This window comes from Bos indicus, chromosome 10, assembly GCF_029378745.1.
Source record: "Bos indicus isolate NIAB-ARS_2022 breed Sahiwal x Tharparkar chromosome 10, NIAB-ARS_B.indTharparkar_mat_pri_1.0, whole genome shotgun sequence".
Taxonomy (NCBI): domain Eukaryota; kingdom Metazoa; phylum Chordata; class Mammalia; order Artiodactyla; family Bovidae; genus Bos; species Bos indicus.
In genome coordinates this window covers 82,180,621-82,207,619 of record NC_091769.1, presented here as the reverse complement: position 1 = coordinate 82,207,619, position 26,999 = coordinate 82,180,621, and the positions used below count along the sequence as shown (strand labels likewise).

Below are 26,999 nucleotides of genomic sequence, written 5' to 3'. Positions count from 1 at the left end.
GGTCTGAAGAGACCTTTTCATCCGTTTTATCCAGGAGTTTTATGGCCTCTGCTACAGCATGTAGGGCAGGTGTTATTAACTTTTGCATCTCAGAGCTGAAGATCAGTATCTATCTAAAGCCATACAACTAGTAAGTGAGGAGGCAGAATCTTGAACCAGGGCCTTCTGGTTCCAAAACCATCTCTTCTTTCCAATATCATCATTGTTCCCTAAACAAATAACTTAAAAATCATTTCCAAAGCCGATCTGAAGATGTAAATGTTTTGCTGCAATGTAGCAATCCTAGCGGAGAAGGCAATGGCACCCCACTCCAGTCCTCTTGCCTGGAAAATCCCATGGATGGAGGAGCCTGGTAGGCGGCAGTCCATGGGGTCGCTAAGAGTCGGGCACGACTGAGTGACTTCCCTTTCACTTTTCACTTTCATGCATTGGAGAAGGAAATGGCAACCCACTCCAGTGTTCTTGCCTGGAGAATCCCAGGGACAGCAGAGCCTGGTGGGCTGCCATCTATGGGGTCGCACAGAGTCGGGCACGACTGAGGTGACTTAGCAGCAGCAGCAATCCTAAGCCTGGTTTTGTTGTTTAGTCGTGTCTGACTCTGTGTTTAGTTGTGTCTGACTCTGTGGTCCCATGGACTGTAGCCCACCAGGCTCCTCTAATTCTGTCTATGGAATTTCCTGTCTGTGGAATTTCCCAGTCAAGAACACTGGAGTGGATTGCCATTTTCTTCTTCAGGGTGTCTTCACAGATCAGGGATCAAACTCATGTCTCCTGCATTGGCAGGTGGATTCTTTACCACTGAGCCACCAGGGTACTATTTGGCAAGTCAAGGAGCATTCTGCAGGGGGATGCAATGAGCTTGTGACAATTCTTTAGCTGGGAGAGGGGGTGGATCCTCACTGACCATTGAGCAGAATGATTAAAAGAGACTGTTCCAATTACTAATTATATTCCAACTAGAAGAACCCCAGAGTTCCTGACCTTTTTTGAATCATTAACTCCTGTTTTGTTTTGTTTTGTTTTTTAATTTTTTTTTTTATTGAAGTGTAGTTGAATTATGGGCTATCCTGGTGGCTCAGTGGTAAAGAATCCACCTGCCAATGCAGGAGACTCAGGTTCGATCCCTGGGTTGGGCAGATCCCCTGGAGAAGGGACTGGCAACCCACTCCAGTATTCTTGCCTGGAGAATTCCATGGACAGAGGAGACTGGCAGGCTAGAGTCCGTGGGGTCACAAAAGAATCAGACACAACTTGGTGACTGAACTACAAAAACAAATTGAATTACAGTGTTGCATTTGTTACTGCTGTACAGCAAAGTGATGCAAGTATACATGTGTGTATATATATGTATGTTTATATTCTTTTTCATATTTTTTCCACTATGGTTTATCACAGGATATTGAATATAGTTCTATGATTATTTCTTTTGATTGATGACACTATAAGGGTACCAACCAGTAAGAAAAATGCAAGCTGGATTTTGTCAGAAAGTAGATACTAGGAAAAGTCAAACCAGTTCTCATAGTAGCTAACACGTGTAGAGCATGGGCTATATGCCATGCTCTAAGTAATTTATATGAATTCTTACATAATCTTGCATAAAAAGCTAGTAATTGTTTTAGGTAATACAACCCTGTGATGTTGGTGCTCTTACCTCTGTATTAAATGCGATGCTCATTTTAACTTGCCCAAGGCCACAGATTCAACCACTCTGTTTTGGAGTCCTTGCCTTGAGTGTGGATGGCCTCTCCATTATAAGTCTTGGAGTTCAACAAGTGAGGGTAAAGATAGATGATGAGCTTTCTCTCTGGAGAGATTCCTCTTAAATCATTGTATGTGAAAGATGTGATTTATATAGTACGGAGTTGATGCCCAAATAGGTGTTTCATAAGAAGGGGATTTACCTTGTTGGAGGGGTTCCAGGTATATGGTGCCATAGGCCAGTACTCCATAAATGTCCTGGTTTCCCATGTAATTCACTCTTCAGGTTAGCTCAACCTGCTGCTCCCTTGTATGTGAGGATGGATTGGTTTCTGGGCTGGGGTTCGAATTCCCTTAAAGGAAGGAGTTTAGACCCAAGCCATTCCTTAGACAAAAGCATGTAGGAGAGAGGAAGGCTGAGAGTAGCTTGAACTAATTTTAGCTTTCCCATTTAGCAGCAAAATAACCAACCAAGAATAATTTTTCTGAATCTTCTACGTGTTTTTGTTCTGATGGTGAAAACAAGAAAGCCAAGGGTTTGGAGGACACACAGCAGTCAATCTGTTCATCAGATAAGAAGTTCAAGCTCATTTCTCAGGCACTTGTGATGAATCCGTATTACCATAAAGAAGGGTTGCGTTTATAACATTGTCTTCTCCTCTCCTCATTTCTTTTGTTCATTCATTGACTCAATAGTTAATTAGCAACTACTGAGAATCTACCCTGTACCAGCCAACCTTCAAAGTGCTCACCCTCTTCTCATTTCTATTCTTTTTATCACTTCAACGGTCATTAGCAGGTATTCTTGCGAACAGAAGGCAAGTTGAATGAAACACTCCTTTCATCAGAATATTTTATTCCCATTTTGCCTCTGTTCTGTCTTCTGTTTTCTGCCTGCTGCTCTGCTTCCCCAGTATGTGACATACTTTTTTTCTAGCCCTGGGTTCCATTTCTATATTTTTATCTAGAGCAGAATGACTTCTTAGAGTGGAGCATTTCATTGAGAATTTTAAGTTCCAATCACAGGAGTGTTGCTCTGACTGCTTTATTGGGGGGAAAAAAAGTCTCCCCTTTCTAGACCTGGTTCTCTCAGGTTGTTGACATGAAAGCTTCTGAAGTTTTAACGCTCTGCTCCAACCCCATTTCAATCCTGAAAGTAAAAGTGTTTGTTGCTCAGTGATGTCCGACTCTTTGCATCCCCGTGGACTGTAGCCCACCAGACTCCTCTGTCTGTGAAATTCTCCAGGCAAGAATACTGGAGTGAGTTGCCATCCCTTCTCCAGGAGATCTTCCCGACCCAGGAATTGAACCTGCATCTCTTGTGTCTCCTGCATTGGCAGGTGGGGTTCTTTACCAGTTGAGCCACAGCCTTTTTTCACTTCATCATGGGCCTGTAGTAACCAGTATTAATAGTTTAGAATCTATAAAGTTGTTTACAGATGCTTTATTCTTTTTCCTGGGTTCTCTCCTATTTCCTGATGCTGTAATCTCCCACCTCTTCCTAGGAACTCCATGCTGAGTTCATTTATAAATTCACGCAGAAGGACAAAGGGAAGGCAAGGAAGAGGTTCTGCCCCCCCAGTGTGGTGGTGTTTCTAGAGCAAGTGCCTGGCAAAGACTTCAGGAAATGTTCTTGCTTCTCTTTGCTGGGCTGTCTCCATCCCTCTAGAGCACATGGCTGCCCTTTAAGATAAGATGAAAGCTTCAACCACATGCCTCAGTGGACTCACTCACCAGGTGAACCAAGATTTAGATGACATGCCTCACGAACCTTTTGAACAGCCACCCTGGGAATGTATTTATTTTTATTTGCACATTAGATGATCCCTGGAGTGTGACTCATTTATAGCTGGCTCATTTTTAAGCTAGATTACCGTAAGTTGGCCCTGGTTTTTAAAAAATTTCCTTTATGTAACAGAAAAAAAAAATCAAAATAGAACCGAGACTATGAAAGTTAAGTACATGATTATGATTATATGATCATCACCATATGATTATATTTTCTACCTAAACTTTGTTGTTTTTCCTGGTCACAGATAATTTTAATCAATCAGTCAAGATGTTGTTGTTATTTACTCCCTAAGTCGTGTCCAACTTGTTGTGACCCCATGGATGCAACATGCCGGACTTCCCTCTCCTTAACTATCTCCTGGGGTTTGCTCAAACTCATATCCATTGAGTCAGTGATGCCATCCAACCATCTCATCCTCTATCGCCCCCTTCTCCTCCTGCCTTCAATCTTTCCCAGCATCAGGGTCTTTTCCATGAGTCAGCTCTTTGTATCAGGTGGCCAAAGTATTGGAGCTTCAGCTTCAGCATCAGTCCTTCCAATCACTATTCAGGGTTGATCTCCTTTAGGTTTGACTGGTTTGATCTCCTTGCAGTCCAAGGGACTCTCAAGAGTCTTCTCCAGCACCAGGAACTCTCAGCCCCCTTCTGCAGGGCTTGGCCTGTGACTACCCTAGCTGTGTACTCAGAATGTCTCTTCTGAGCCTGTCTTCCCTTACCATTTGGGTGGTCAGGTGTTCATTTGCCAACTAGTTATCCAGCACCCCCATCTCCTCCAGAGAGTGAAGTGTGGGGCATTAGAGGAGAGCTGTCCAGGTTGCCGTGAGCACTGCTGTCCCAGGAGTGAGCCTCCCCACTGCCCCAGGGGTGCCCCTTCTCTCTGACGGTTGTACCCGCCCGGCAGGAGCTACGCACCTGGGAGGAGGAGCTGACGCGGGCCGCGCTCCAGCAGAAGAACCAGGAGGAGCTGCTGCGGCGCCGGGAGCAGGAGCTGGCGGAGCGGGAGATCGACATTCTTGAACGAGAGCTCAACATCATCATCCACCAGTTATGCCAGGAGAAGCCCCGGGTCAAGAAGCGCAAGGGCAAGTTCAGGAAGAGCCGGCTGAAGCTCAAGGATGGAAATCGCATTAGCCTCCCTTCTGGTTGGTACCCGGGAGACCTGGGGGAGGGCTTCCCAGGTGAGGCTAGTGGTAAAGAACCTGCCTGCCAATGCAGGAGACGTAAGACCACCGAGTTCGATCCCTAGGTCAGGAAGATCCCTTGGAGGAGGGCATGGCAACCCACTCCAGTATTCTCGCCTGGAGAATCCCCATAGACAGAGGAGCCTGGTGGGCTACAGCCCATGGGCCCACAAAGAGTTGGATACGACTGAAGCGACTGAGCACGCACGACCTGGGCGAAGCATGAGTGAGCCGAGGGGCTCGTGCAGCAGGGGGTCTGTGGGAGCCAGGGACTGGGCTCAGAAACGTGAGACCCCAGGTTCCTTATAGAGCTGGTTGGAAACCCAGGTTCTATTCCCGGGAAAGCCTGGTCTGCTGAGAAGCTTCACCCTTCCAAGGGGGATTTTGGAGTATGACTGCACACAGAACATGAGGGCAAGGCCATGACCGTGGCTAGCCCGACAGGCAGGTGTGGTCCAGTCTGCTAGAAAGCATGACCATGCATGCTTTTCTACAGGCAATTCCTACAGGCAATTCTTACTGTAGGAAAACCTGGAGAATGAAGATGTCATTGGGGTAAAAGAATCCCAGGGTGAGTGTGTGCATGTGCCTATGAGATAAGAAGACTCCTGGCTCTGCAAAATAACTCAGGGTTTCTGTAATAATTAGTTCTCTGTGTGCAGTTGAGATTAGGATGAATGTTTAAGAATTTGATTTACACGTAACCTTTCAGAAACACATTAGTTGAGCAAAGGTACATTTGCGGTAGGTACCACCTTGGGAAAATGCAAAGAAATAAGAAACTATGAATTAGAGCCTCTGGAGTTTATGTACCCACGGAGGGAGGTGAGTACTCATGTGTGTGTTTATGTAGATAAAAAAGTTCATTGTATTCTGAGCCTGTCAGTCCCCAGGAAAGCAGACTTATTAGAAGTGTAAGGAATCAAGGGAAAATAGCGTAACGGGAGCAGTAGTAGATGATTTTAAGCACTGGGATGGTGGCTTAGGTACAGACAAGAGAATCCAGTTAGTGAAATTCAGTGAGTGTTGCTGCACGTTTTTTTTTTTTTTTCAGGCAACACAGAGTCTTTAAGCATCTCTGGAGCAACATGTGCCAGCATCTTGATGTGTGCTAAGGAAGCAGATAGAAAAGCCATGGATCCCACCTCTAGGGAGATCACCGTCTAGAGGGGAAACCTAGGTGCCAACAGGCAGATCTTTTTGATAAGCCCTTTGATAGATGGGGAGAATGAAGCCCAGAAACTCAGAGAATGTACATTTTACATTCCTCATGCTCTGATGTAAATGCTTTTGGAATAAACTGGAATTTGGACCATTAACTGCATCTCGCTCACTTTCTCAGATTCCGTGGGTTAATCCTGTTACCCTGCCCTTAATGAGAAGCATCGGTCTCCCTGCTTTGGTCCCTGAGAAAAGCAGATGTGTACTAATAGATTATATGAGACAGAGTAGTTTATGTATTTTATATTAGATTTCCTAGAATAATCAACTGGGCTTCCCCAATGACTCTGTGGGTAAAGAAGCCACATGCCATTCAGGAGACACAGGAGATGCGGGTTCTATCCCTGGGTCAGCAAGATCCCCTGGAAAAGGAAGTGGCAACCCACTCTAGCATTCTTGCCTGAAAAATCCCATGGACAGAGGAACTTGGCAGGCTACAGTCCAAAGGGTCGCAAAGAGTCAGACACAACCAAGTGACTAAGCACACACACACAGAGTGATCGACAAGGTCTCATGATATTTTAAAAATTGATTCCAAGTAGGTACTTGCTGCCTCTATGTACATTATATGGACAGCTTTACGAAAACAGTCTAATGAAGTTCACTTGGGTAGTGAAGCTTCTGTCTCTGCATACATCCAGCCGCCACATCCCTATGGGAAAAAGAAATGATTCTAAAAGAAAACATTTCCCAGTTGAAAAGGAGCTTCTCAGGACATAGTGCCCATCCCTCAAGGCTGCCAGCAAGTATCAATTCTCTCATAGGAATTTTTTTAAATTGAAGTAGAGTTGATGTAACATTTTATACAAATTTCAGGTGCACACATAATGACTCACCATTTTTAAAGGTTATATTCCATTTATAGTTATTATAAAATATTGGCTATATTTCCTGTTTTGGACCACATATCCCTGTTGTTGTTTAGTTGCTAGTATCCAGCTCCTTTGTGACCCCGTGGACTGTAGCCCACCAGGCTCCTCTGTCCATGGGATTTCCCAGGCAAGAATACTGGAGTGGGTTGCCACTTCCTTCTCCAGGGGATCTTTGCAATCCAGAGATCGAACCTTGAGTCTCCTGCATTGGCAGGCAGATTCTCTACTACTGAGCCACCAGGGGAGTCCATATATCCCTGTAGTTCATGAGAATTTGATGATGGGAAAATTCTAACACACACATCTGTTTGTCTTCCCCCAAGCAGACTTCCAGCACAAGTTCACGGTCCAGGCCTCGCCCACCATGGATAAAAGGAAGAGTCTGATCAACAGCCGGTCCAGCCCTCCTGCGAGCCCCACCATCATCCCTCGCCTTCGCGCCATCCAGTGTAAGTCTGTTTCCCAAATTAGCTGGGGCCAGAACACACCAGGGCACCTGTCCCCTGTTCTGTCCAGCCACAGCCTGGTCAGGCTGGCTCCGTCATTACTCTGCCACCTCTCCTGGACAGTATGTGTACACATGCACACGTGTGAGGGCTTCCTAGGTGATGCTAGTGGTAAAGAACCCGCCTGCCAATGCAGGAGGCCTCAGAGACGCAGGTTCAATCCCTGGGTTGGGAAGATCTCCTGGAGAAGGGCATGGCAACCCACTCCAGTATTCTTGCCTGGAAAACCCCAGGGACGGAGGAGCCTGGTGGGCTACAGTCCATAGTGTTGCAAAGAGTCAGACATGACTGAAGTGACTTAGCATGCTTGCACTCACATATGTATGCAGGCCCTTATCCCCCATTACCTCATCTCTCTGTGAACTTGACCCTGCCTCCTCTACATTTCACTGTTAGCCAGATACCTACAGAGGGGTTTGTGGGTGTTGGCGGGATCTTTAGTGAATTACAGAGTAATTTGGGATGTGATGAAGGTACCCTGGACTTGGGATCTGGTATATTTAGGACTTGGGACCTCTGCCATATTTGGAGCATCATGGTATTTCTTTGGTCCATGCTTCCTAGGAAGGGGCTTTGTCAAAGTGCAGGTTCCAAGGTAAACTTGCCAAATACTTTACAATAGTCCAAATCCGAGCCAATTTTATTTTATGATGGTGTTTATTAAAAAGAAGTTAGGCATACCACACATATATACATATATTCCTAGTGTGTGGGAGGGAGAGGTTGAAGGGGCATATGCCCTAATTTAAAGATAGAGAGATTTCATCCCAGAGAAAACCCCCCAAGACCTGAATTTTGGGCTTTCCTTGAAAAATCAAATCAAATCAGTGGATTCTTTTTCTCGTGTGCTCTGTATTTTGCCTCAGTCCCATTAACTCTTTGTTTTCTGATAACTGGCTCCTTCCATTCTCCCCTGGGGAAGGGAATGGCTACCCACTGCGGTATTCTTGCCTGGAGAATTCTACGGACAGAGGATCCTGGAGGGATATAGTCCGTGGGGTTGTGGAGTCGAAGATGACTGAGCAACTAACACACTCCTTCTATTCATTGATGATATAAGGCCAGTCACTGAAGAATTTGGGTTTCAGCCCTTGCTCTAAGGTGTCAGGGTCAGGAGAAGGTTCCTCCTCCCCTCTCTGTTATATTTCTCCAGGCCTGTTGCTCCCAGTCTCTAATTTCCCTCTCCATAGTGTTGAACTCCTCACTTCCTTGCTTTCCAGCACTTTCTTACCAAAATTTCTTCACTTCTACATCATCTTTACTCCTTATCTCTCCCACCTACTTTCTCACCCCCTCCCCCCACATCATCCCCCAGGCCAATTCCCACCCGCCCACCCCCAATAAAACATGTTCCCTAAGTCAGGTCTGTTTGGAGCTCTGGTGACTGGCTGGCCAGGATTCCACCTTCCACTGGACTCGGAAGAATCTGGGTGGTTTTCCCACATTTGGCACTTTGAGGGCACAGAGTGAATGGTGGCTGGGAACTCCCTTACATGCCCGGCAGGCTCCACTTGGGCACAGAGTTGCTCACAAAGTCTGACTCTCCCACACCTGCAGCTCCAGTTATGTGAGTGTGTGTATCTGGTCAGGAAGAGGCTAGTTTAGGGGGAAGCCTCTCTCTTTTCCTAATCCCATTTGACCTTTATTATTCACAGTGACACCAGGCGAAAGCAGCAAAACCTGGGGCCGGAACTCTGTGGTCCCCAAGGAGGAGGGGGAGGAGGAGGAGAAGAGGGCCCCCAAGAAGAAGGGACGGACGTGGGGGCCAAGTACACTTGGTCAGAAGGAATTTGCCTCAGGAGATGAAGGGTAAGAGCCAGATGATGGGAAATCCTTTAAAAATGCGGCGTGAAATACCTTTTTCTCTGTTGTGTGTTTCACCTTGTTCAAAGAAATTACATGCCTCTTGATCTTTACAAGAAGGTTTTCCAATTGCCTTGTTCCCTGGAACCTCCTAGTTCAGGAGTTGGCACAGTTTTTTTCATAAAGGGCCCAGTAGGAAGTATTTTAGGCTTTGTGGGCCATGTGGTCTCCGTAGTAACTACTCAGCCCCACGAGGTGGTAATGCAGAAGCAGCCACAGATCATGGACAATATGTGAATGAATGGACATGGTTGTGTTCCAGTAAAACTGAACAAAAACAAGTGATGGGCAGGATGTAGCTCGTGAGTTAGTTTGCCGGCCCCTGGAGCATCCTGTTCAGAGGAGCAAGTAGCCCAAGCATTTGGCATGTGCGAGGAGTTCCGCCTGAGTGTTTTACTTACACCTGGCTCTTGTCCTTAAAGCATCTGCCCAGAGGAGAGAGAAGGAAAGGCCAGATGACAGGGCTCTTGAGCGGAGGCTTGTCCTGAACCAGAGGCAGGCAGAGCTACCCGGCCTTGGAGGTGCAGGCGGAGGTCACTCCAGGGCCACTAGCCCTTCTCTATGAGCCCACCCTATAACCATGCTGATGTGTGAGACCCCTCTGGACAAAGCACACCACAGGCCCTGTTGCCTTGGATGTGCTCGTGTTCTCACGGAGGGTTTGCGGCTCACGGGTCCTGGTCTTTCATAGACCAGTTGATTGTAGCGTGGTAGTGAAGCGCATGAACGCTGACTCCAGGCTGCCTGGGTGTGAATCCCGACTCCTCCACACCCAGCAGTGGGGCCTTAGGTATCCTCATCTGTTAAATGGGGATTCTCTCCATACCTGTCTCATGGAGTTGACCCTGAGTAAGCTTATCTTTGGGAAGTCCCTTAAAAGGTGGGCTAGCTCATAGTAAACTTGCATAAATAAACTTACGTAAATACTTCCTCTGATGATTCTTCCATGCTTCTCATGCAATTCTGCTTCATACCTGAAGAATGCACGTGATGGGCTATACTTCTTATTCTTGTGTTAGAATCTAGAACCATATTTCTTGACTTTTCCAAGTGTGAGGATAAGCAGCAGCCCTCTTTATCCTTTTTAGTGGCTTTCCAAAGAACTTCTAAGGTTGACTATTAGACTTAAAGGTGCCCTCAACCTGTAACTGGCCTTGGCCTTGGTATTTCTCTGAATACTAAGATTTCATGTCCAAAATCTATTTTGCTATGCTAGAACGTGAAAATAAGTTTTGGTTCATGAAGGATGGACTCTTTGAAGCCAGGCTTTGGAAGTCACTAGTTACCTTGGAACAGAAAATTTAGATATGTAGGGCAGGCCTCCCTAAGCTGTATAAGAAATCAGTGATGGAGTCCCCTGGTTGCTCTGCTGTACTAAATTCTGCAAGTGCAAACACTCCCTAGTCTGTCCCTTGAGCCTTGGCTAGAGTGGGGTTGAGCTGGGGCTGAGGAACCCAGTCACCCTGAGTCCCTTGGTATTTATGACATTAGTGTGATTCTGAGTAGGCTTTACCAGGTTGGCTATGGATTCCAACAGTCTCTCTGGTTCTGTTTCATTTCAGTGTATTTTTTGTCTTGCCAGTAAATTCACTGCATTTCAACATTACACAAAACATTAACTTTAGAATTTTCTTCCTCCTTACATAGATTTGCCCTCAAAACTTTTGAAGCAGTTCAAAATATGTGACTTAATTTTTCATGATTATCAATTCCTCTGAAGAAATAAAATCTCAGGAAAAGACTTAATGTTGGGAATTTTTGAGACCCTCTGTATGATACTGTTTCTAATGTTAGTTCCTGTTGACTGAAGAAAATATATAATGACAAAAAGCTGTACTGAATTCAACAACATTAGGTGAATTTGCATCCCCATCCTTTAAAAAAACAGTATGTTTCTGTAGGAAACATAAGCACCTGTCTGTAATCAGCAGCTATCTATGGATTCACAGCCCCCACCCCTCCTCCAATTAAGCTGTGACTGCCCCTGGGATGTTTATCCCACAGATAGGGAGGTCGTGGACCTGTGACCATTCCAGCAGGGCCATCTTGTTATGATCCCTTCATGATGTGGGCTTTGCAGACTGAACAAGGGGAGGGCAGCTGGCGAGGTAACAGGAGCCCAGCCTTGAGGGTTCTCAGGTGGGAGAGGCTGAGCAGCATGTATCCACTGTTGCCTGCTACTGATTCTCTTTATTCATTGAAGATCCCCTCAGAGACGGGAGAAAGCTAATGGTTTAAGTACCCCATCAGAGTCTCCACATTTCCACTTGGGGTGAGTCTGATCTTCACCACCTCATCACATGTACTATAATAATCCTCCTCTCCGCCCCCGTTTCCTTGTCCTCACAGCACACCCCGCAGAATCAAGCCTCATTATTGCCAGGGCCATGTTGACTTTTTTTTTTTTTGGAAGCAGTACCATCGTGCACCTTGGGAAAATTCCTGTGTTGGTCCGACTTAACGTTTCCTCGTTGCCCTGACCACTCCTGTTGTTAAGATTCTCCCAGCATCCTTTGTTTTAGGGAATCAGTACATGGCTGTTTATCCTTTGGTCTTCAGCACAGGCTTTGACGCTGCTGATCTGAATTCCCTGGATCCAGAGCTGGAAGGGATTTATAAGATTTTCAGTCAGAAGTCTCAGGCTGTGGGTTTGGCAGATGTTTCTCTCTGGCTGTGTATTTTGGTTGAAATCACTGATGTCTGGAATGTACTTTAATCACTGGTATTTCTGATAGCACTTGAAACAGAGATCTGCAGGCAGGGGAAAAAGCTGGTCCTTCTCCCTCCCTGGAGATGGGATGGGAAGAGTGGGCTTTAGTTGAATGGCTCTCTCTAGTCCTAAAATGAGAGCTGCCCCTGGTTATAATCCCAGTATCTCCTTGGCAATCATAGCCCGCAGATTCCTCAGGCCTCCTTCACTGTTCTTTAGGAAAAAGACCAGTGCTTGTGGGCCTCTGATGCCCTGTCCTGTAAGAGGGTTGGCGGGGTACCCAGTGTGTGTCCTTGGAATTACTGACTTGCCACTGGGAGCAGATAACAGGGATTTGAAAGCCAGCTCCTGTCCTTTTCCTCTCCGTTCCCAGACAGGCCGAGGGTTCGAGTCCAGCCTTATGTACTACCCACATAGGTCTGTCCCAAAGTGCACTGGGTTGACGCAGCTTTTGTCAGTCGATTTTTGTATTTGAAACATGGATGGCTTTGGAAGTTGCCTAAGCATGCTGGAGGCTTGGAAGGAGAAGTTGAGAAGTGGTGTGAGTGGTGTGGCCTGGCCCATCTCTGTGAGCTCATTGCCCAGTGCTTGCCTTGCACTGCACATCTCAGCATTGCAGTCTTTCTAATGTCACTGGTGTGTTGTATTATAGTCAGTGTCTGTGGAGTCTTGGCCTTTCCCTTAAGTTGGGCTTAGGCAAGACCCTGGCCAGGGCCGGGCAGTCCTCATTCCTTCTGTTCTCTCGCCAGCCTGCCCAGGAGGTCTTCCCACAGCTCCATGGCAGCATGTGTAGGGGTGTGTCATGCCTCTGCTTTTCTGTCCCTAGAGCATGTGCACTTCTGTTAAAGAAGCAGGTGGGCTCAGGAAGCTTTTTGCCTGTACCCTGAGGCTCTTGGGCTTTGCTGTAATGAAGCAGATGGGGAGAGGCCCCCGGAGCTAAGGGTAAAGGGGGTAACCCGTTCTGACAGTTTCATCATTTCCTCTTGTTCAGCCTCAAGTCCCTGGTAGATGGATACAAACAGTGGTCGTCCAGCGCCCCCAACCTGGGGAAGGGCCCGAGGAGTAATCCAGCCCTGCCAGGGTTCACCAGCCTTATGGAGATGGGTGAGCATTGCCTTTGTCTTAACTCCCTCCCGATCCCTCAGGGAAGTTGTGGCCAAGCTTCTCGGACTCTTTCAAAACCTCTAGCACTGCTTCGTGGGGCTGTTTCCTCTTTTCCTCAACTCTTGGTCCCGCACCCTATTCCCTCTGTTTGGCTCTACTCCCATTACAGGGAATATTTCCACATGACCACCGCTGCCGTGGAATCTGCCCTTGACCTCCTGTCCCAAGGGGCTGGTTATAGTCTCCTTAGGGCAGTGAGGCAGGGGGAGGTGTGGAATCAGGCACTTGCCTTTCCTGGGTCTGCTTCCTTGTATTTTAACGTGGGGAATCCATAGAATGGGAGATGGCAATAGAACCCCAGTGTTCCTCCAAGGAAGCTCTTCCAGTGTTGCCCTGTGATTACTAAATGTGTAAGGCCTTCTCCAGGCTGTCTCTCAGAAAGTACTCCTCGCTCTAGAATTCCAAGGTCATAATCAGTCAGTCCATAGAGTAGACTGGCCTTCATCCATGCCGAGGATTCTAATCCTTTGCAGGAAATGGGTCTTAAGACAAGTCTGTAGGTTGTCAATTCTAGAAATTCAAGGTCCCTTCCCATTTCTTTTTTAATTAATTTTTATTGGAATATAGTTGCTTTACAATGTTGTGTTAGTTCCTGTGTGTGTGTGAGTTGCTCAGTGGTGTCCGACTCTTTACGATCCCATGGAGCCCACAAGGCTCCTCTGTCCATGGGATTCTCCAGGCAAGAATACTGGAGTGGATTGCCATTTCCTTCTCCAGGGGGCCTTCCCAACCCAGGGATCGAACTGGGGTCTCCCACATTTCAGGCAGGTGCTTTATTATCTGAGCTACTAGGGAAGCCCAGAGTTAGTTCCTACTGCACAGCAAAATGAATCAGCTATACATATACATATATTCCCTCCCTTTTGAACTCCCTTCCCATTCCCTTCCAGTTTCAACTTGTAAAATAATTAAGGATGTACCTGTTCTGGGAAACTGACACGGCACTTCTATGACAGAAGGAGCAAATTGGCAGATCCCCTTTTCTGCAAATGGGAAAACAGGCTCTGGGAGGGAGATCGACTTCCCCATGTTCGTCACTGTTGAGTGTGAAGTCCTATTGGTTCCTGGTCCTGCACCCCTGACTATTCAACCCCTGGATCCCTAGCACTAAGCCAGGGACCTGGGGTTGGGGAGAAGGACCAGATTTTTATTCCTGCAGCCTCGTTCCCATCTTCTGTTCCCCCTCCACTTCTCTCCTCTCCGCAGAGGATGAGGACAGCGAAGGCCCACGGAGTGGGGAGAGTCGTCTCCCGCCGTCACCCAGCCAGTCCTACCTCTGTATCCCATTCCCTCGCGGGGAAGATGGGGATGGCCCCCTCAGCGACGGCGGTCACGAGGAGCCCACCCCGGTCAACTCAGCCACCAGTACCCCTCAGCTGACGCCAACCAACAGCCTCAAGCGGGGCGGCCCCAACCACCGCCGCTGCGAGGTGGCTCTGCTCGGCTGCGGGGCCGTCCTCGCTGCCACGGGCCTCGGGTTTGACCTGCTGGAAGCTGGCAAGTGCCAGCTGCTGCCCCCGGAGGAGCCCGAGCCACCAGCCCGGGAGGAGAAGAAGAGGCGCGAGGGGCTCTTCCTGAGAGCCAGCCGGCCCCGCCGGAGCACCAGCCCCCCATCCCGGAAGCTCTTCAAGAAGGAGGAGCCCGTGCTGTTGCTAGGAGACCCCTCCGCCTCGCTGACGCTGCTGTCTCTCTCCTCCATCTCTGAGTGCAATTCCACCCGCTCCCTGCTGAGATCCGACAGCGATGAGATCGTGGTGTACGAGATGCCCATCAGCCCCGTGGAGGCCCCGGCCCTGAGCCCCTGCACCCGCAACCCCCTGGTCAACGTCCGAGTGGAGCGCTTCAAACGAGACCCAAAGCAGTCACTGACCCCCACCCACGTCACCCTCACGGCCCCCGCACAGCCCAGCGCTCACCGGCGGACTCCTTCCGACGGGGCCCTCAAGCCGGCTGCCCCTCCAGCCAGCAGGAGCCCCTCCTCCAGCAATGGGCTGAGTCCCAGCCCTGGAGCAGGTGAGACCTGCCCTCCTCCTCCTCCTCCTTCCTCCTTCCTCTTTCCCGCCTTGGGGCCTCTCTCCCAGAAGTGGAGATATCAGGCCGACCTCAAGTTCCTCCTCTGACTCAGCCAGTTGAGACAGGCTGCTCTGGGCCACAGGAGGGGACTGACGTCTGTCTGTCCTGTGCCTCAGGGGGGTCTTCCCTGAAGAGGGGAAGCAGACAGGCAGGATCTGGGGAGAATCCCACTGGGACTCCTGTGAGATGCTCAGGCCCTGGATCTGGGAGTGTACGGGCCAGTACTTTCAGGGCGCATCAAGGGTAAGAGGCCAGCTCTGTTTGTTCCCTGGAAAGAAGACTGCAATTACAGGGAGGAATCTGGCCACACACAGGAGGGTATTTTCTGCCACGTAGCTTAGCTCTTGCCTGTCATTACAGAGTGAGTACAGACCATGAGTACAGACACACTTGTAAGGCAGGCTTCCAGCCGGGCATCACACCCTGCATCGCTCATCCCTTACTCACACCTGACTCTCAGACGTGGAGATGCGTCCCGGTGAACTGCCGTGCCGCTGCACACCCTGTCCTTCTCTGGCTGACATCTGAGACACCTGAGCATACACTCTCACTCCTGCCCCATCCCTTGCTCCCTAGAAGACCTCGATCTGACATAAAAACTACCTGAAATCCCATAGGAGAGGAGGGTGTGGCAATACCCTTTCAGTGAGACGCAAATATGAGTGACAGCTGTACTTCACTATTCAGCTTGCCCTTCTCCTGCTCAGATTTTTTTGTTAAAATCAGACAGGTGGCCTCTTTGGAAAAAGAGACCCCCAGATTACTAGTCTTTAGGTTTCTGATGCATTGGAGAAGGAAATGGCAACCCACTCCAGTGTTCTTGCCTGGAGAATCCCAGGGATGGGGGAGCCTGGTGGGCTGCCGTCTGTGGGGTCGCACAGAGTCGGACACGACTGAAGCGACTTGGCAGCAGCAGCGGCAGCAGGTTTCTGATACCTGCTTTGTCCTTGTTGAGCATGCTAAGACGCTTCAGTCATGTCTGACTGTGCAACTGTATGGACCATAGCACACTAGGCTCCTCTGCCTACGGGATTCTCCAGGCAAGAATACTGGAGGGGGTTGCCATGCCCTCCTCCAGGGGATCTTCCTGATCCAGGGGTTGAAACTGTGTCTGTTATGTCTCCTGCATTGGCAGGCGGGTTCTTTACCACGAGTGCCACCTGGGAAGCCCTTGTTCTTATCACACGTTTATTAAATGGATGAACTGAGAATGAAAGACATTTCCTTAAGTTGTTTCATTACAGATATGACCTCATGTGTCCGATTATTATAAGATACAGGGACCATGGTCTGTGCCCTGGATATGGTCTGTAGTTCACTGTTACACCCCCAGTGCCTGCCAACACACTGCATAACACAGAGTAGGTGCTCATTTCTCAAGTTATCCCAGGTGGTCAGGGCCATGGTCCGTGGGGCGGGGTGGCGGGGGGGTTGGGGCCGGGAGTAAGTGGCGTGTGTGGTCTGTCATCTGATACCTCTCCCTTTGTCTCTTGGACCAGGAATGTTGAAAACCCCCAGCCCCAGCCGAGACCCAGGTGAATTCCCCCGTCTCCCTGACCCCAATGTGGTCTTTCCCCCGACCCCAAGGCGCTGGAACACCCAGCAGGACTCTACCTTGGAGAGACCCAAGACCCTGGAGTTTCTGCCTCGGCCACGTCCTTCGGCCAACCGGCAACGGCTGGACCCATGGTGGTTTGTGTCCCCCAGCCACGCCCGTAGCGCCTCCCCGGCCAACAGCTCCAGCACAGAGACACCCAGCAACCTGGACTCCTGCTTGGCCAGCAGCAGCAGCACCGTGGAGGACCGGCCAGGCCTTCCAACTCTGCTCCCCTTCCAGGCGGGGCCGCTGCCACCCACCGAGCGGACGCTTCTGGACCTGGATGCAGAGGGCCAGAGTCAGGACAGCACTGTGCCGCTGTGCAGAGCTGAACTGAACACACACAGGCCTGCCCCTTATGAGATCCAGCAAGAGTTCTGGTCTTAGCACGCAAAGGGTTGAGGGCGGGCAAGGGGGGACGCAGGAGGAGACGGGGAGGGGAGCTGGCTGGCACAGCCCTTTCTCAGAATTGGACCCCCCTGAGCCTCCCGCCCTACTTCTTGCACTGATAATGCACTTTGAAGATGGAAGGGATGGAAGCAGGGCCCCTTCAGAGGGCTTCTCACCCTGCAGGGCCCTTCTCCCTAGGTCCGCTGGAGGGGCTGTGGCCATCAGCTCTGGCTGTGTGGGGGAGGGAGGGGTGCGTGCATGTCCCCCACCCTCCACAGTCTTCTCGCCTTCAGGGTGACTCTGCAGAGTCACTCAGCCGAATCTGCCTGCTGCTCCCTCTCTTCAGCCCCCAGGGGGTGCCCTCCTGGGGTCCCTCTGTTAGCCCTGAGTTCAGCCTTCCCACACACCCAGTACTGGATGTTCTCTGATTGATTTTGCTCTTCTTCCATGTGCTTTCCCGACACTCATGAATGAGAATCTCATTTGGTGTGAGATGTGAGCTTTTCTGCGTCCTAAGCCCTATGGTGCCAGCTGGAGAACGGAAGGCAGAGTGCCCCCTCGTTGGGCACAGGAATTGAGGGAGCTGGGACCACCTGCTGCACTTCCATGCACCCCCACTTCTTTATTTGAGCCTCCCAGTGGTACGGGACCTGCCTTCGTGAGAACTGGAAGGAGGAGGGAGTTAGGAAATACAGTCGAGTTGCAGTAAAGAGGGTCACAGTCTGTCTGTCCTCGTTCCTTTTATAAACACTCAAAGAAGAGCAGAAACCAGCACGTGTTGACAGCACCCATCTCCTGCCTGGGGGTCCAGACGTGGTCAGACCCGGTTCCGAATCAAATATGCACTCGTCCCAGGAATTGCCTGGGGAGGCTCAATCTCTGGTGTCAGTTCTGAAACCAGAGACAAAGTTCCTGTGTTTGCCCCTTTTGTCATCCGATCTGTATGTATCTTCCCTTGCCTTGATCTGCCCTCCAGTCCCTGGAATTAGTGGATCTGGGGTTACATGTTTGGTGGGGAGGTATCTCTACCATGCACCAGAATAGCATGTAGAATCGGGTCCTAGACACTGGGAGTTGGAGCCGTGGGGCTTCCTGCTTGCCCGTCATCATTCTGCAATGCCCATAAAGCCAAACGAGCCCTTAGTTCCTTGCGTGAATGGATGTGGTGGGTAATGATACCTGTAAGGTGCCCTGTGAGCCCCTCATGTACCCTCATCTTCAAGTCTGAGTGTTGGAGACCGACCAGGGCTTCTTGTCTCTGTGCACAAGTAGCCCCTGCTGCTGGGCCCCAGACCGTGAGTTGGATAGGAAGGAACAGAGGCCAATCCTGGCTTTTCTGGAATTCATTTCCTTGGCTTGAATGTTGAGCTTCTGGAGCTTTCTCACACGGGTCTCCTCCCTTCCTCTTACCCTGAGGCTCCCGAGGTGAGTGTGAACAGTTGTCTTTGAGTGGGGATAACGACAGGAGTCCTTAGTTCACGCTCCTCCCGACCCAAGACTCTCTGTGTCACTCCCCTGTCGTTTATCCTGGCTGTTTCTCTGCAGGCTTTGGAGGCCCGCCTGCAGGTTCCTTGCGTTTGCTGCCCGGGTGCAGGACAGGAGAGCAGCGATGTTGGCACAAGTGATGGATTTGGTCACTGCCCTCTCTGTGACTATGCTAGAAGTCCTGCCCTGAGGATGGCAAAATGAGTGACCTTGGTTTTCAAGTTGCTCCTTGTTTTACAAGCCCACTGGCAGGCACTTAGGTTCAAGGGCCCCACCTACTTTTGGGCGGGGAGGCACTGTTGGTTCTGTTGCCCAGGGTTCTACTGTTGCGTCTCCTTTCTCTCCGTTTCTTTGTTCAGCGAAGACAGTCCAAAGGAGGTGATTTTTGCCCCCGACCCCACTCCTTGGCTAGAGGGGGTAGGGTGGGGTGGGGGGGCAGTGCTTGAATCCCATCAGCTCAGCCAACCAAGTGACTGCTCTTCATTCTCAGATGGCCTGTGCCCTTTCTGAGGACTCTTCATGGCCCCAGGCCCTAAGCCACCTTCACATCTCTAAACCCTTGGCCCCAGTCTCTGGTCTTCTGGTGGGTGCAGCCTACAGTGTAGTCCAGACCACCCTGGCTCTGGCCAGCGCTCTGGAATGAGGCAAGGAGTCTTTGCTTATTTTCTGGTTTTTGTCGTTTTGTCTAGAGTAAACCCTTGCCACTGGGTGACAGCTGGAACCCGTCTCCTCCTCATCCACCTACCTCCTCATCCACCTAGGGGATGACAAGGGAAGGCGGGGGCTCTACTGTGGGAGGAGCTATACCTACAAGAGGCAGAAGCAGGGTTATTCCGAAGATGCTTCTGTGGGCTTCCATGACGATGGAGGCCTTTCCATCTCAGCTCCTTCAGACTGGGTCTCCGAGGGGCCCCCATCTGCCACTCCCTCTCTCTCTGGGGCAAGGCTTGGGTGGGATAGGATCCTATAGAATAAGGTTTGGGTTGCCCCCCTTTTCCCTTTCCTCGGACACTTTCCACTGCTCTTGGCGGGTGCTCCTTCATGGACGATGGTAATGGAAAACAGATACTGCTCTCTGCCCCTCTGGCTTCTTCAGTTCGTTCCACTGATTCTACATAGGATTGTCCTCTGTCCTTGAGGATCCAGGTCACTGCCAGGGGCTGAATAGATGTCCCAGTTATTTCCATATGTTATGTCTGAGAGGCTTTGAAGGATGCCCTTAGCTTCACATCCTTTAGTATCGGGAGAGTCTATTGTGATGATGATGGTGATGGTACCTGACATTTGGATGACTCAGGATAGGGCTAACCCTTCCTCCTAACCTTTACAAAAGTACGTTATTTGCCTTCTATCTTTGATATACTTGGTGGTAGAGAAAGGGAACGGAGAAGGCAATGGCAGCCCACTCCAGTGTTCTTGCCTGGAGAATCCCAGGGATGGGGGAGCCTGGTGGGCTGCCGTCTGTGGGTTTGCACAGAGTCGGACGCGACAGAAGCAACTTAGCAGCAGTAGCAGCAGAAAAGGGGAAATGCTTAAAGATGAAGATCCAAGTGAAGAGAAGTTAATAAGCTGCTTGGACCGATTGCTGAGTTGGGCACCCGGCTCTAGGACTGAAGGCATTGGCTCTGTTCTCTGTTCTGCTTTTGCTGTCTGACCTTGGACTTGTCTCTTAGTCCCTCTCAGATTTCCTTCCTGTAAGAGCAGCCGTCACCTGCTTCCCTCACAAGGGCAAAAAAGCGTGTATCAGAGCAGGTCCGAGAAGCCTGTGGCTCCCGGCCAGCGAACAGGACAAACTGCTGAAGTTGGCGGTGCGGTCCCCACCACCTCTGCCTCTAGGGGACTTGCCTACTTCCTCTGGCTTCTGGAAGAGGCAAGATTTGGAGTTGGCCTAATGACTAATGGGGACCGTGGTCAGGCACGTGCTCTTCTTTATATGGCACCTGGTGTTTAGAAGCATCACTCCTAATTCCCCCACTTAAGTCGTTAGGCTGATCATCCTACCATGAGTGTCTTATGGAGCAGGAAGTGGGAGACAGGGAGCTGGAAGCAGCACCAAAATGATGATTTAGGGCCTCTCGTTTCTTTGAGTCATTTCCCAGAGTCTGATGTGTTTTGAGGCTGGAGTCAGGCCAGTTCCTGAAACTATCTTTAGGAAAGGGTCTGCTGGCCCATAGGACACATGTCATGGTGGGGGCTTCATCACAAGACTGCTTTTCCTTTAGACCACAGTTGCTCAGGACACAAGTCACCCCAAGAGCATCTAGGCCTGATACTGTGTCCGCATTCTTGCTCACAGCGCCCCGTGGGAGACTCCTTCCCGCCCCCTCCCCTAGAAGGAAGGAACCCCATCTTGAGCATTCCTAACTCTTCAAAGTACAGAGCAGCAGGTATTAAAGGACAGCTGTGAGTGGTACCTGCAGGGTTGGTATGTCCATGCGGGTGTGGCAGGCCCCTCTGTGAATGCAGACCCTTGACCATTTCCACGCGTGTCTCATTTAGCCCACCTCTTTGACTCAGGTGTGTGAAGGCAGGTCAGAAACACTGTTGTCTCTTAAAGAATTTCGGGGAGAGGGCAGGTGCTGCCGCTTCTGTAGTGCCAGGCTCTTGCGAGGTCTCTGCCGGAGACTGTGGACTGGGGTCGGGGGAAGGCCACCCCTGGTGCCTTGTAAGGGAACGGGGCGGCAGGAAACTGGTGATCAGAGCTACCCACCCACTAGTGTGATGTCACACACGTCTCTCCCTCTCTCTGGATCTCTGAGCCCAGCTGTGAGCTCAGGGTGATGCTGCCTTCCCCACCTGTAGCACGAGACCCTTCTAGCTTGAAAGTCTGTAGGTCCCAGGGCCCCTGGTCCAGCACTGATAAGCCTCCCCTGGCTGGGTTGCTTCCCTTTGTGGAGGACTGTGTGTGTGTGTGTGTGTGTGTGTGTGTTTGAAAGTCAAATATTGGCACTCTCGTGTGGTTTGACTGACTAGACCACCTGCTTCTCTCCTTGGCTTCAGGCCTGAGATGCCTACTTGTCAAGTCACAACTATTATGAGGAACACATTCCCAAATGTCTCTCTTTGGTCAGACGTATCATTATTTTCTTAGATCAGGAATTCAAATGAGTAAAACTCCACATCAGAAGGGGAAACCCTCTACTGCTTCCGGGGAGGCCTCTTTGCCTGGCTCTGCCCTGGCCTTGCTGCCCAGCACCCACCACCACAGTCACTGGCATTGGAAGGGCAGGAGGCAGAAACTGGAGTCCTGGCTGATTAAGGCTAATTAACAGGGTGGGGGTAGGTGTCTAATTAGCCTGACCTGGCCCTGCGCTTCTAGTTGGCCCTATGGCCTGGGTGAGCCTCACATTCGCTTATTTTCCATTTGTCCTGCTGCACTATTGACAGGCTCACCCCCTCCTTTGTCCATTTCAGATCTTGGGCCCTAGGGGAGCACCCTGGCCTCCAGAGGCTGCTCAGGGAGCCGTGATTCGTTCTTCTGAAGGTTGGGCTGCTCCATGACCTGGAGCCAGTAGGACTGGTCCTCCCTGATTCTTCTTGGCTGTGGTTCTCTGCATCTCCTGCCTGTGGCCTGGCTTTGGGTCTTTCACTCATGACCACAGCTGGAAATAGAGAGGTGTCTCAGGGCCCAGCTGTTGGCAGCCAGGAGCTTGTCTACTCCTGTCTTTGTTTCTTTTTGGGAACAGAGTTGCCTTTCCCCTGACCCAGTCTCCCTCCTGACTGGTCTGATCCACCCTCCCTGCAAACACCCACAATCTAGTTTTTCCCGCCTGATGGGCAGGCGTGAACCTGGCAACTAGATAGGAGTCTCAGGACGGACACCAGAGTACAGTGGCAGAGGTTCAGAGACAGGCCTTTCCTGTTGACTGTGCTGGGTGGACGTCCAGGAAATCAGAACCCAGAGGTCAGATTGGTTTACCTAGAGGGGTCCTGGTGGATGATGGCCCCACAGAAATAGTGGTCTTCTCTACACTTCCTGAAGTGTAAAACCAAGTTTCATAAGTATTGGGTTAGCCAAAAAGCTAGTTAGAGTTTTTCCATAAAATACAGAAAATGGGAACGAACTTTCTGGCCAGTCCAATAACCTGTTGCCTGTGTTCCTGAAATCCTTCACATCTAACTACTTGCTTTGAGAGATATGACATTTAAAAAATTTTTGATTTTATGTTCATCATGAATTTTTCATTAATTTCAACTTTTGAAAGTACTGCTTTGAAATATGATTCATCTGGATAGCGGAGGGTTGTTTTGGTGTTTTTTGTGACCCGCTTAAATTTTACATCCAAGGCGAGTTGCCCCACCTTATCCTGGCCTCAGCTCTGCCTGCCCCTCACCTGAACACACTGAGGGCAGACCTGTGAGGTAGGCTTGGGTCTTTTCTGGTCTTCCTTCCTTTCAGGTTCTGAGTTGGGTGGTGACCCTGGAAGTGTCTGCATAGGAATGTGTTGACTTAACAGCAGTGAGACACTGAGGGCAGTTTTCAGCCTTGGCCCTGTGACTGGGGTAACTTTTCCTGGATGTCCCCTAGCTGCCTGTCAGCCTCTCTGAAACCCTGAGGTCGCTTAGAGGAGTGCATGTGTAAAGGGAAGGGATTATAGTGGGAAGGATGCTTTCGAGTCTCCATCTGAAAACTCTAGGACATCTCTGAACCTGCAAAGAAGTGAATAAACCGTTTTCCCAGTTCCAGAAAGGACCAAGATGGACAGAGGCATTTTTGCTCCCTTCCACAGGCACTCTACTGCCTGGCGCTCAGTGACCTTCATGTCAGCCATCACGTCACCTCCATCGGTATCCTTTTCGCTACTGTTGTTATTCTCTGTCATCTTTATTTTACTCTCATCATTTATCTTTCCCTCCAGTTCCAGAGGCCATGCTGGCTATGGCTCTTTGCTTCATCACTGTCAGAATGAGGCATGGGTCCATCCTGGTCTGGGTATGAGGACTAATAATAAATTATATGAAACCATTATATTTCTTCTAGGTGAGTGGTGCTGTCCTGAAAGTGTATATTCTGTTCTTTTCTTTCTTTTTGACTCACTTACCCCGGGGGTGGGGTGGGAGTATATTACCTCCAGCTAAGAATGTGGAAACCAAGGCTCAGATGGTTATAGGCCCAAGGTCACACAGCTGGGAAGGAGTGTTGCTGATCTGTTGGCTCCAGAGTCATCTCTTGTTTTCTCCTGAGCACATTTTAGGCCACTGTTTAGACACTGGGATAAAGTCAGCCTAGCTTAGGTCCACCATGGCTCTAAGATGGTTCTCTATCCAAGGAGGAGTTGTCCTGTGACTAATCTACCACCAGCCTCTGAGACTGGAGACACCCAACAGGGCTTGCAATCTCCCTGGAGCTCAGTCGATCTCCTCTCTGCGCCTGCTACTTCCTTCTCCATCGTTTCCTCTTTATGATTGTTCAGGGGGTGTTGAATATGTCAGTTGCGTAGCTCTTCTCCCAGGATCACCAAAAGCCTGTGGGCTCTCACTTCTTTTTCCAGCCCACAGTTGCCCCATGACTGACCACTCTTTACTGCAGCTTCGACCCACATCCCTCTGGGCCTCTCAAATTTGGAGGCCTTATTGTAGCTCCTCTTGGGAACTTGAAATCAGGCTTTTGTCTTTTTATTGTATCAGATCACATGCCCTTGTTACCCAGTTGTGGCAAAGAAGGAAGGTGATGAACTTGTCCACTTCTTCCTCTAATTTTCCTCACTACCCACGCTAAACACATACACTCATGCTCACACAGTCACACTCTCACACTCACACACATGTTCACACACACATACACACAGATTTAGTCTGAGACTGTATCAGTATTTTCTAGGGAGGTTAAGGAAAGGAGCCGGAGATGGGTTTTATTTAACTCACAGAAAACCTTTCTTTGGGATTTTCCTCCCCGTTAGAGCCTTTGAGTCTAGGTAAAATGGAAGTTCACATACCCACCCTGGTCTTGTTCCTTTGTGTGTAGCTCCTAATTTTCATTCCCAGGCCTTCCCTGCTCCAGCGTCCTGTCCATGTGTGCTGACCCTGTGTCCTTGAATTCCCATTTTGCTTTGGGATTTAAGTTATTGTAATTTGTCAACAATATTTAAAAATAGAAAAGTCCTGAAGGAAACTTATCAGGTTCTTTTCTTTGGCTTTTTTTTTTTTTCAAAGTACTGTAAATTGTTAACTAGGGATGCCAAGCAGGCTTGGTTCAATGGCTAAACCTCTTATCGTATTACAGCGTAAGGCTGATCTCAGCCTGGTCTCACCACCAGAGCACACACAGACTTGAATAAAACTGTTACAATCATGACTTTTGGTTTGCCCTGGTGCTTTGTAAACTTGTTCTTTCCTCTCTTTTCTTCGTAAGTACACAAGATGTCCAAGTAACTGTTTCTTGACGACTGCCATATGTAGGGATAAAATAATGGGAGAGAGGGGTAGATACGGTGCAGGAAAGAGGAGGTAGGCGAGGAACCTCCTCAAAGATTCTAGAGACCCCCAACTGGACCACGGAGGCCCACCAGCAGGTGCCTACCGAAACAGTTGAATTTCTTTGCACAGCTGACTTTGCCCAGGTAGTGAATTTTGGCTTTCAGAACTCCTAGCAAGGATGTGCTCTCTCACGCCATATCAGTGTCCACCCTGACGTTCCTGGTGAAGCTGGGAATGCTGCTGAGAGGACAAACACCAGAGGAGCCGTGCACTTGCGGACAAGGTTTGCCAGCCGTGAGTCATAGGCTCCTTGTGGTCTTGATACTCTGAATGGCACTTGCCAGCTGTGTGACCTTGGGCAAGCCGCTTAATCTCTCTGCGTCTCTTCTGGAGCAAGCTCACCACAAAGCAGCTTTTGTGCTCACTTTCTATGACTGTGCTTTGGGTGAGGCTGAGGGTGAAAGCAGAAGAATTTTGTTTGGGGCCATTCTTTAGTCCACTGTTTCTCATCACTCAGCTGCGTGTGGAAAAGTGGCTTCCGAACTTCCATGTTGACCCACTCACACTTTAACACCTCGACCTTCACTCACTCCATACCTCTGAGCCCCTTTCTCTGCTCCCTGGGGAAGGTGTCTGGGGTGACTGCTAGATGCTTAGACTGTGAGGAGAAAGATGACCTTGTGCTGAACTTCAAAGCTGATTTGACCAGGGCCATATGACCTTTGTCAGGCTGACTGGGCAAAGATGAAAAATTGACTCAACTCCTTGTTCAAAAAAATGCTATGAGAGACATATGTATATAAATTGCTCCATGTTTCTGCAGAACAGTTTGATCTTGTGGCATTAATTCTATAACATGGACTCAGAAATTTCATTTAGCAACACAGCTAGCTGCAGTGTGCCAAGCCTTGCACTGTCTTGACCTGCATTATTTCATTTACAACATCTCAGCATCCTAAGAGTAGATCCCATTATTCTCTCCATTTTATACTGAGAAAAATGAAGACTGAAGTCCAGGAACAGGCCCAAGGCCACAGAACTATCAAACAGTGCAGCTGGGCTTTGTCTGACTCTAGCCTCTGCTTTCATATCATAAGAATGAGTCAGATGCAGGCAAAGACTTGTTTACAAGTCATCTCAGTGTTATTTACAGGAGGCTTCTAGTGACTACAGATGACCCAAACAAGATTCTGGGGGTCTACTTCTACCCTCTTCCTCCATCAACATGGAATCTAAGAATATGAGAGCATATTTCTAATTACAAATTAAAAACAGTCTAAATGCCTGGCAATGGGGCTGCTTAAACTTTCCATCTCTGCAAGGCATTTATTGAATATCTTTGTGCCAGGTGCCAGCTGGACACTGGAGATCTACAGCTTGTTCAGATACAGGCCAGTTCTGCAAGACTTCATGGTCTGCTAGAAGAGATTGAAATATACAGACACCTCTTTAAGGTGGTCAGTGTTATGATGGTGCTACAGGAGCACCACGGATTGGCATTAGCCTGAGCTGGGGCTTTACAGACCACTCCGAGGTGGTGACATCTGAGTTGAGTCTTAAGGGATGGTGGAGCACAAATGCATGAGATGGCTTCCTCTCATAGCAAGCAGTACATGCCTGTCTCTTTCTTGTGGGAAAGTGATCCCAGGTGATACCTCACAATAGGTTCTGATTTTACAATTCAACCATGTGTGAGGTTATGTAGCCATTAAAATCAGATTGTTCAAGAATAATTAAGAAAATAGGGAAGCATTCAAAAGTTTAAAGGCAGGATACCAAAAGCTTCAAAAATAACTTGATCCCAATACACAAAATATACTTCCTTTCCTTTCCATCTTTTAAGAAAATTCCCTTTGATCAGTTCAGTTGCTCAGTCATGTCTGACTCTTTGCCACCCCATGAATCGCAGCACGCCAGGCCTCCCTGTCCATCACCAACTCCCGGAATTCACTCAAACTCACGTCCATCGAGTCGGTGATGCCATCCGGCCATCTCATCCTCTGTCGTCCCCTTCTCCTCCTGCCCCCA

General features: G+C 49.3%; 1 protein-coding gene across 4 annotated transcripts in view; it reads left to right on the top strand.

Annotated features, from left to right (window-relative positions):
• MAP3K9 (mitogen-activated protein kinase kinase kinase 9) overlaps positions 1-24,849 on the top strand; it is an 86,713-nt gene extending 61,864 nt beyond the window's left edge. The window contains exons 6-12 of one of the 4 annotated variants that reach the window (XM_070797786.1): positions 4,394-4,634; positions 7,093-7,215; positions 8,928-9,081; positions 11,339-11,407; positions 12,837-12,949; positions 14,216-15,022; positions 16,582-24,849. In XM_070797786.1, the coding sequence (XP_070653887.1) occupies positions 4,394-4,634; positions 7,093-7,215; positions 8,928-9,081; positions 11,339-11,407; positions 12,837-12,949; positions 14,216-15,022; positions 16,582-17,066 (1,992 nt within the window). In that variant the 3' untranslated portion in view covers positions 17,067-24,849. Of the gene's footprint in view, positions 1-4,393; positions 4,635-7,089; positions 7,216-8,927; positions 9,082-11,338; positions 11,408-12,836; positions 12,950-14,215; positions 15,023-16,581 lie in introns of all 4 variants that reach the window. The other 3 variants (XM_070797785.1, XM_070797787.1, XM_070797788.1) reach the window with 3 other exon arrangements.
• Positions 24,850-26,999: the final 2,150 nt, after the last annotated feature.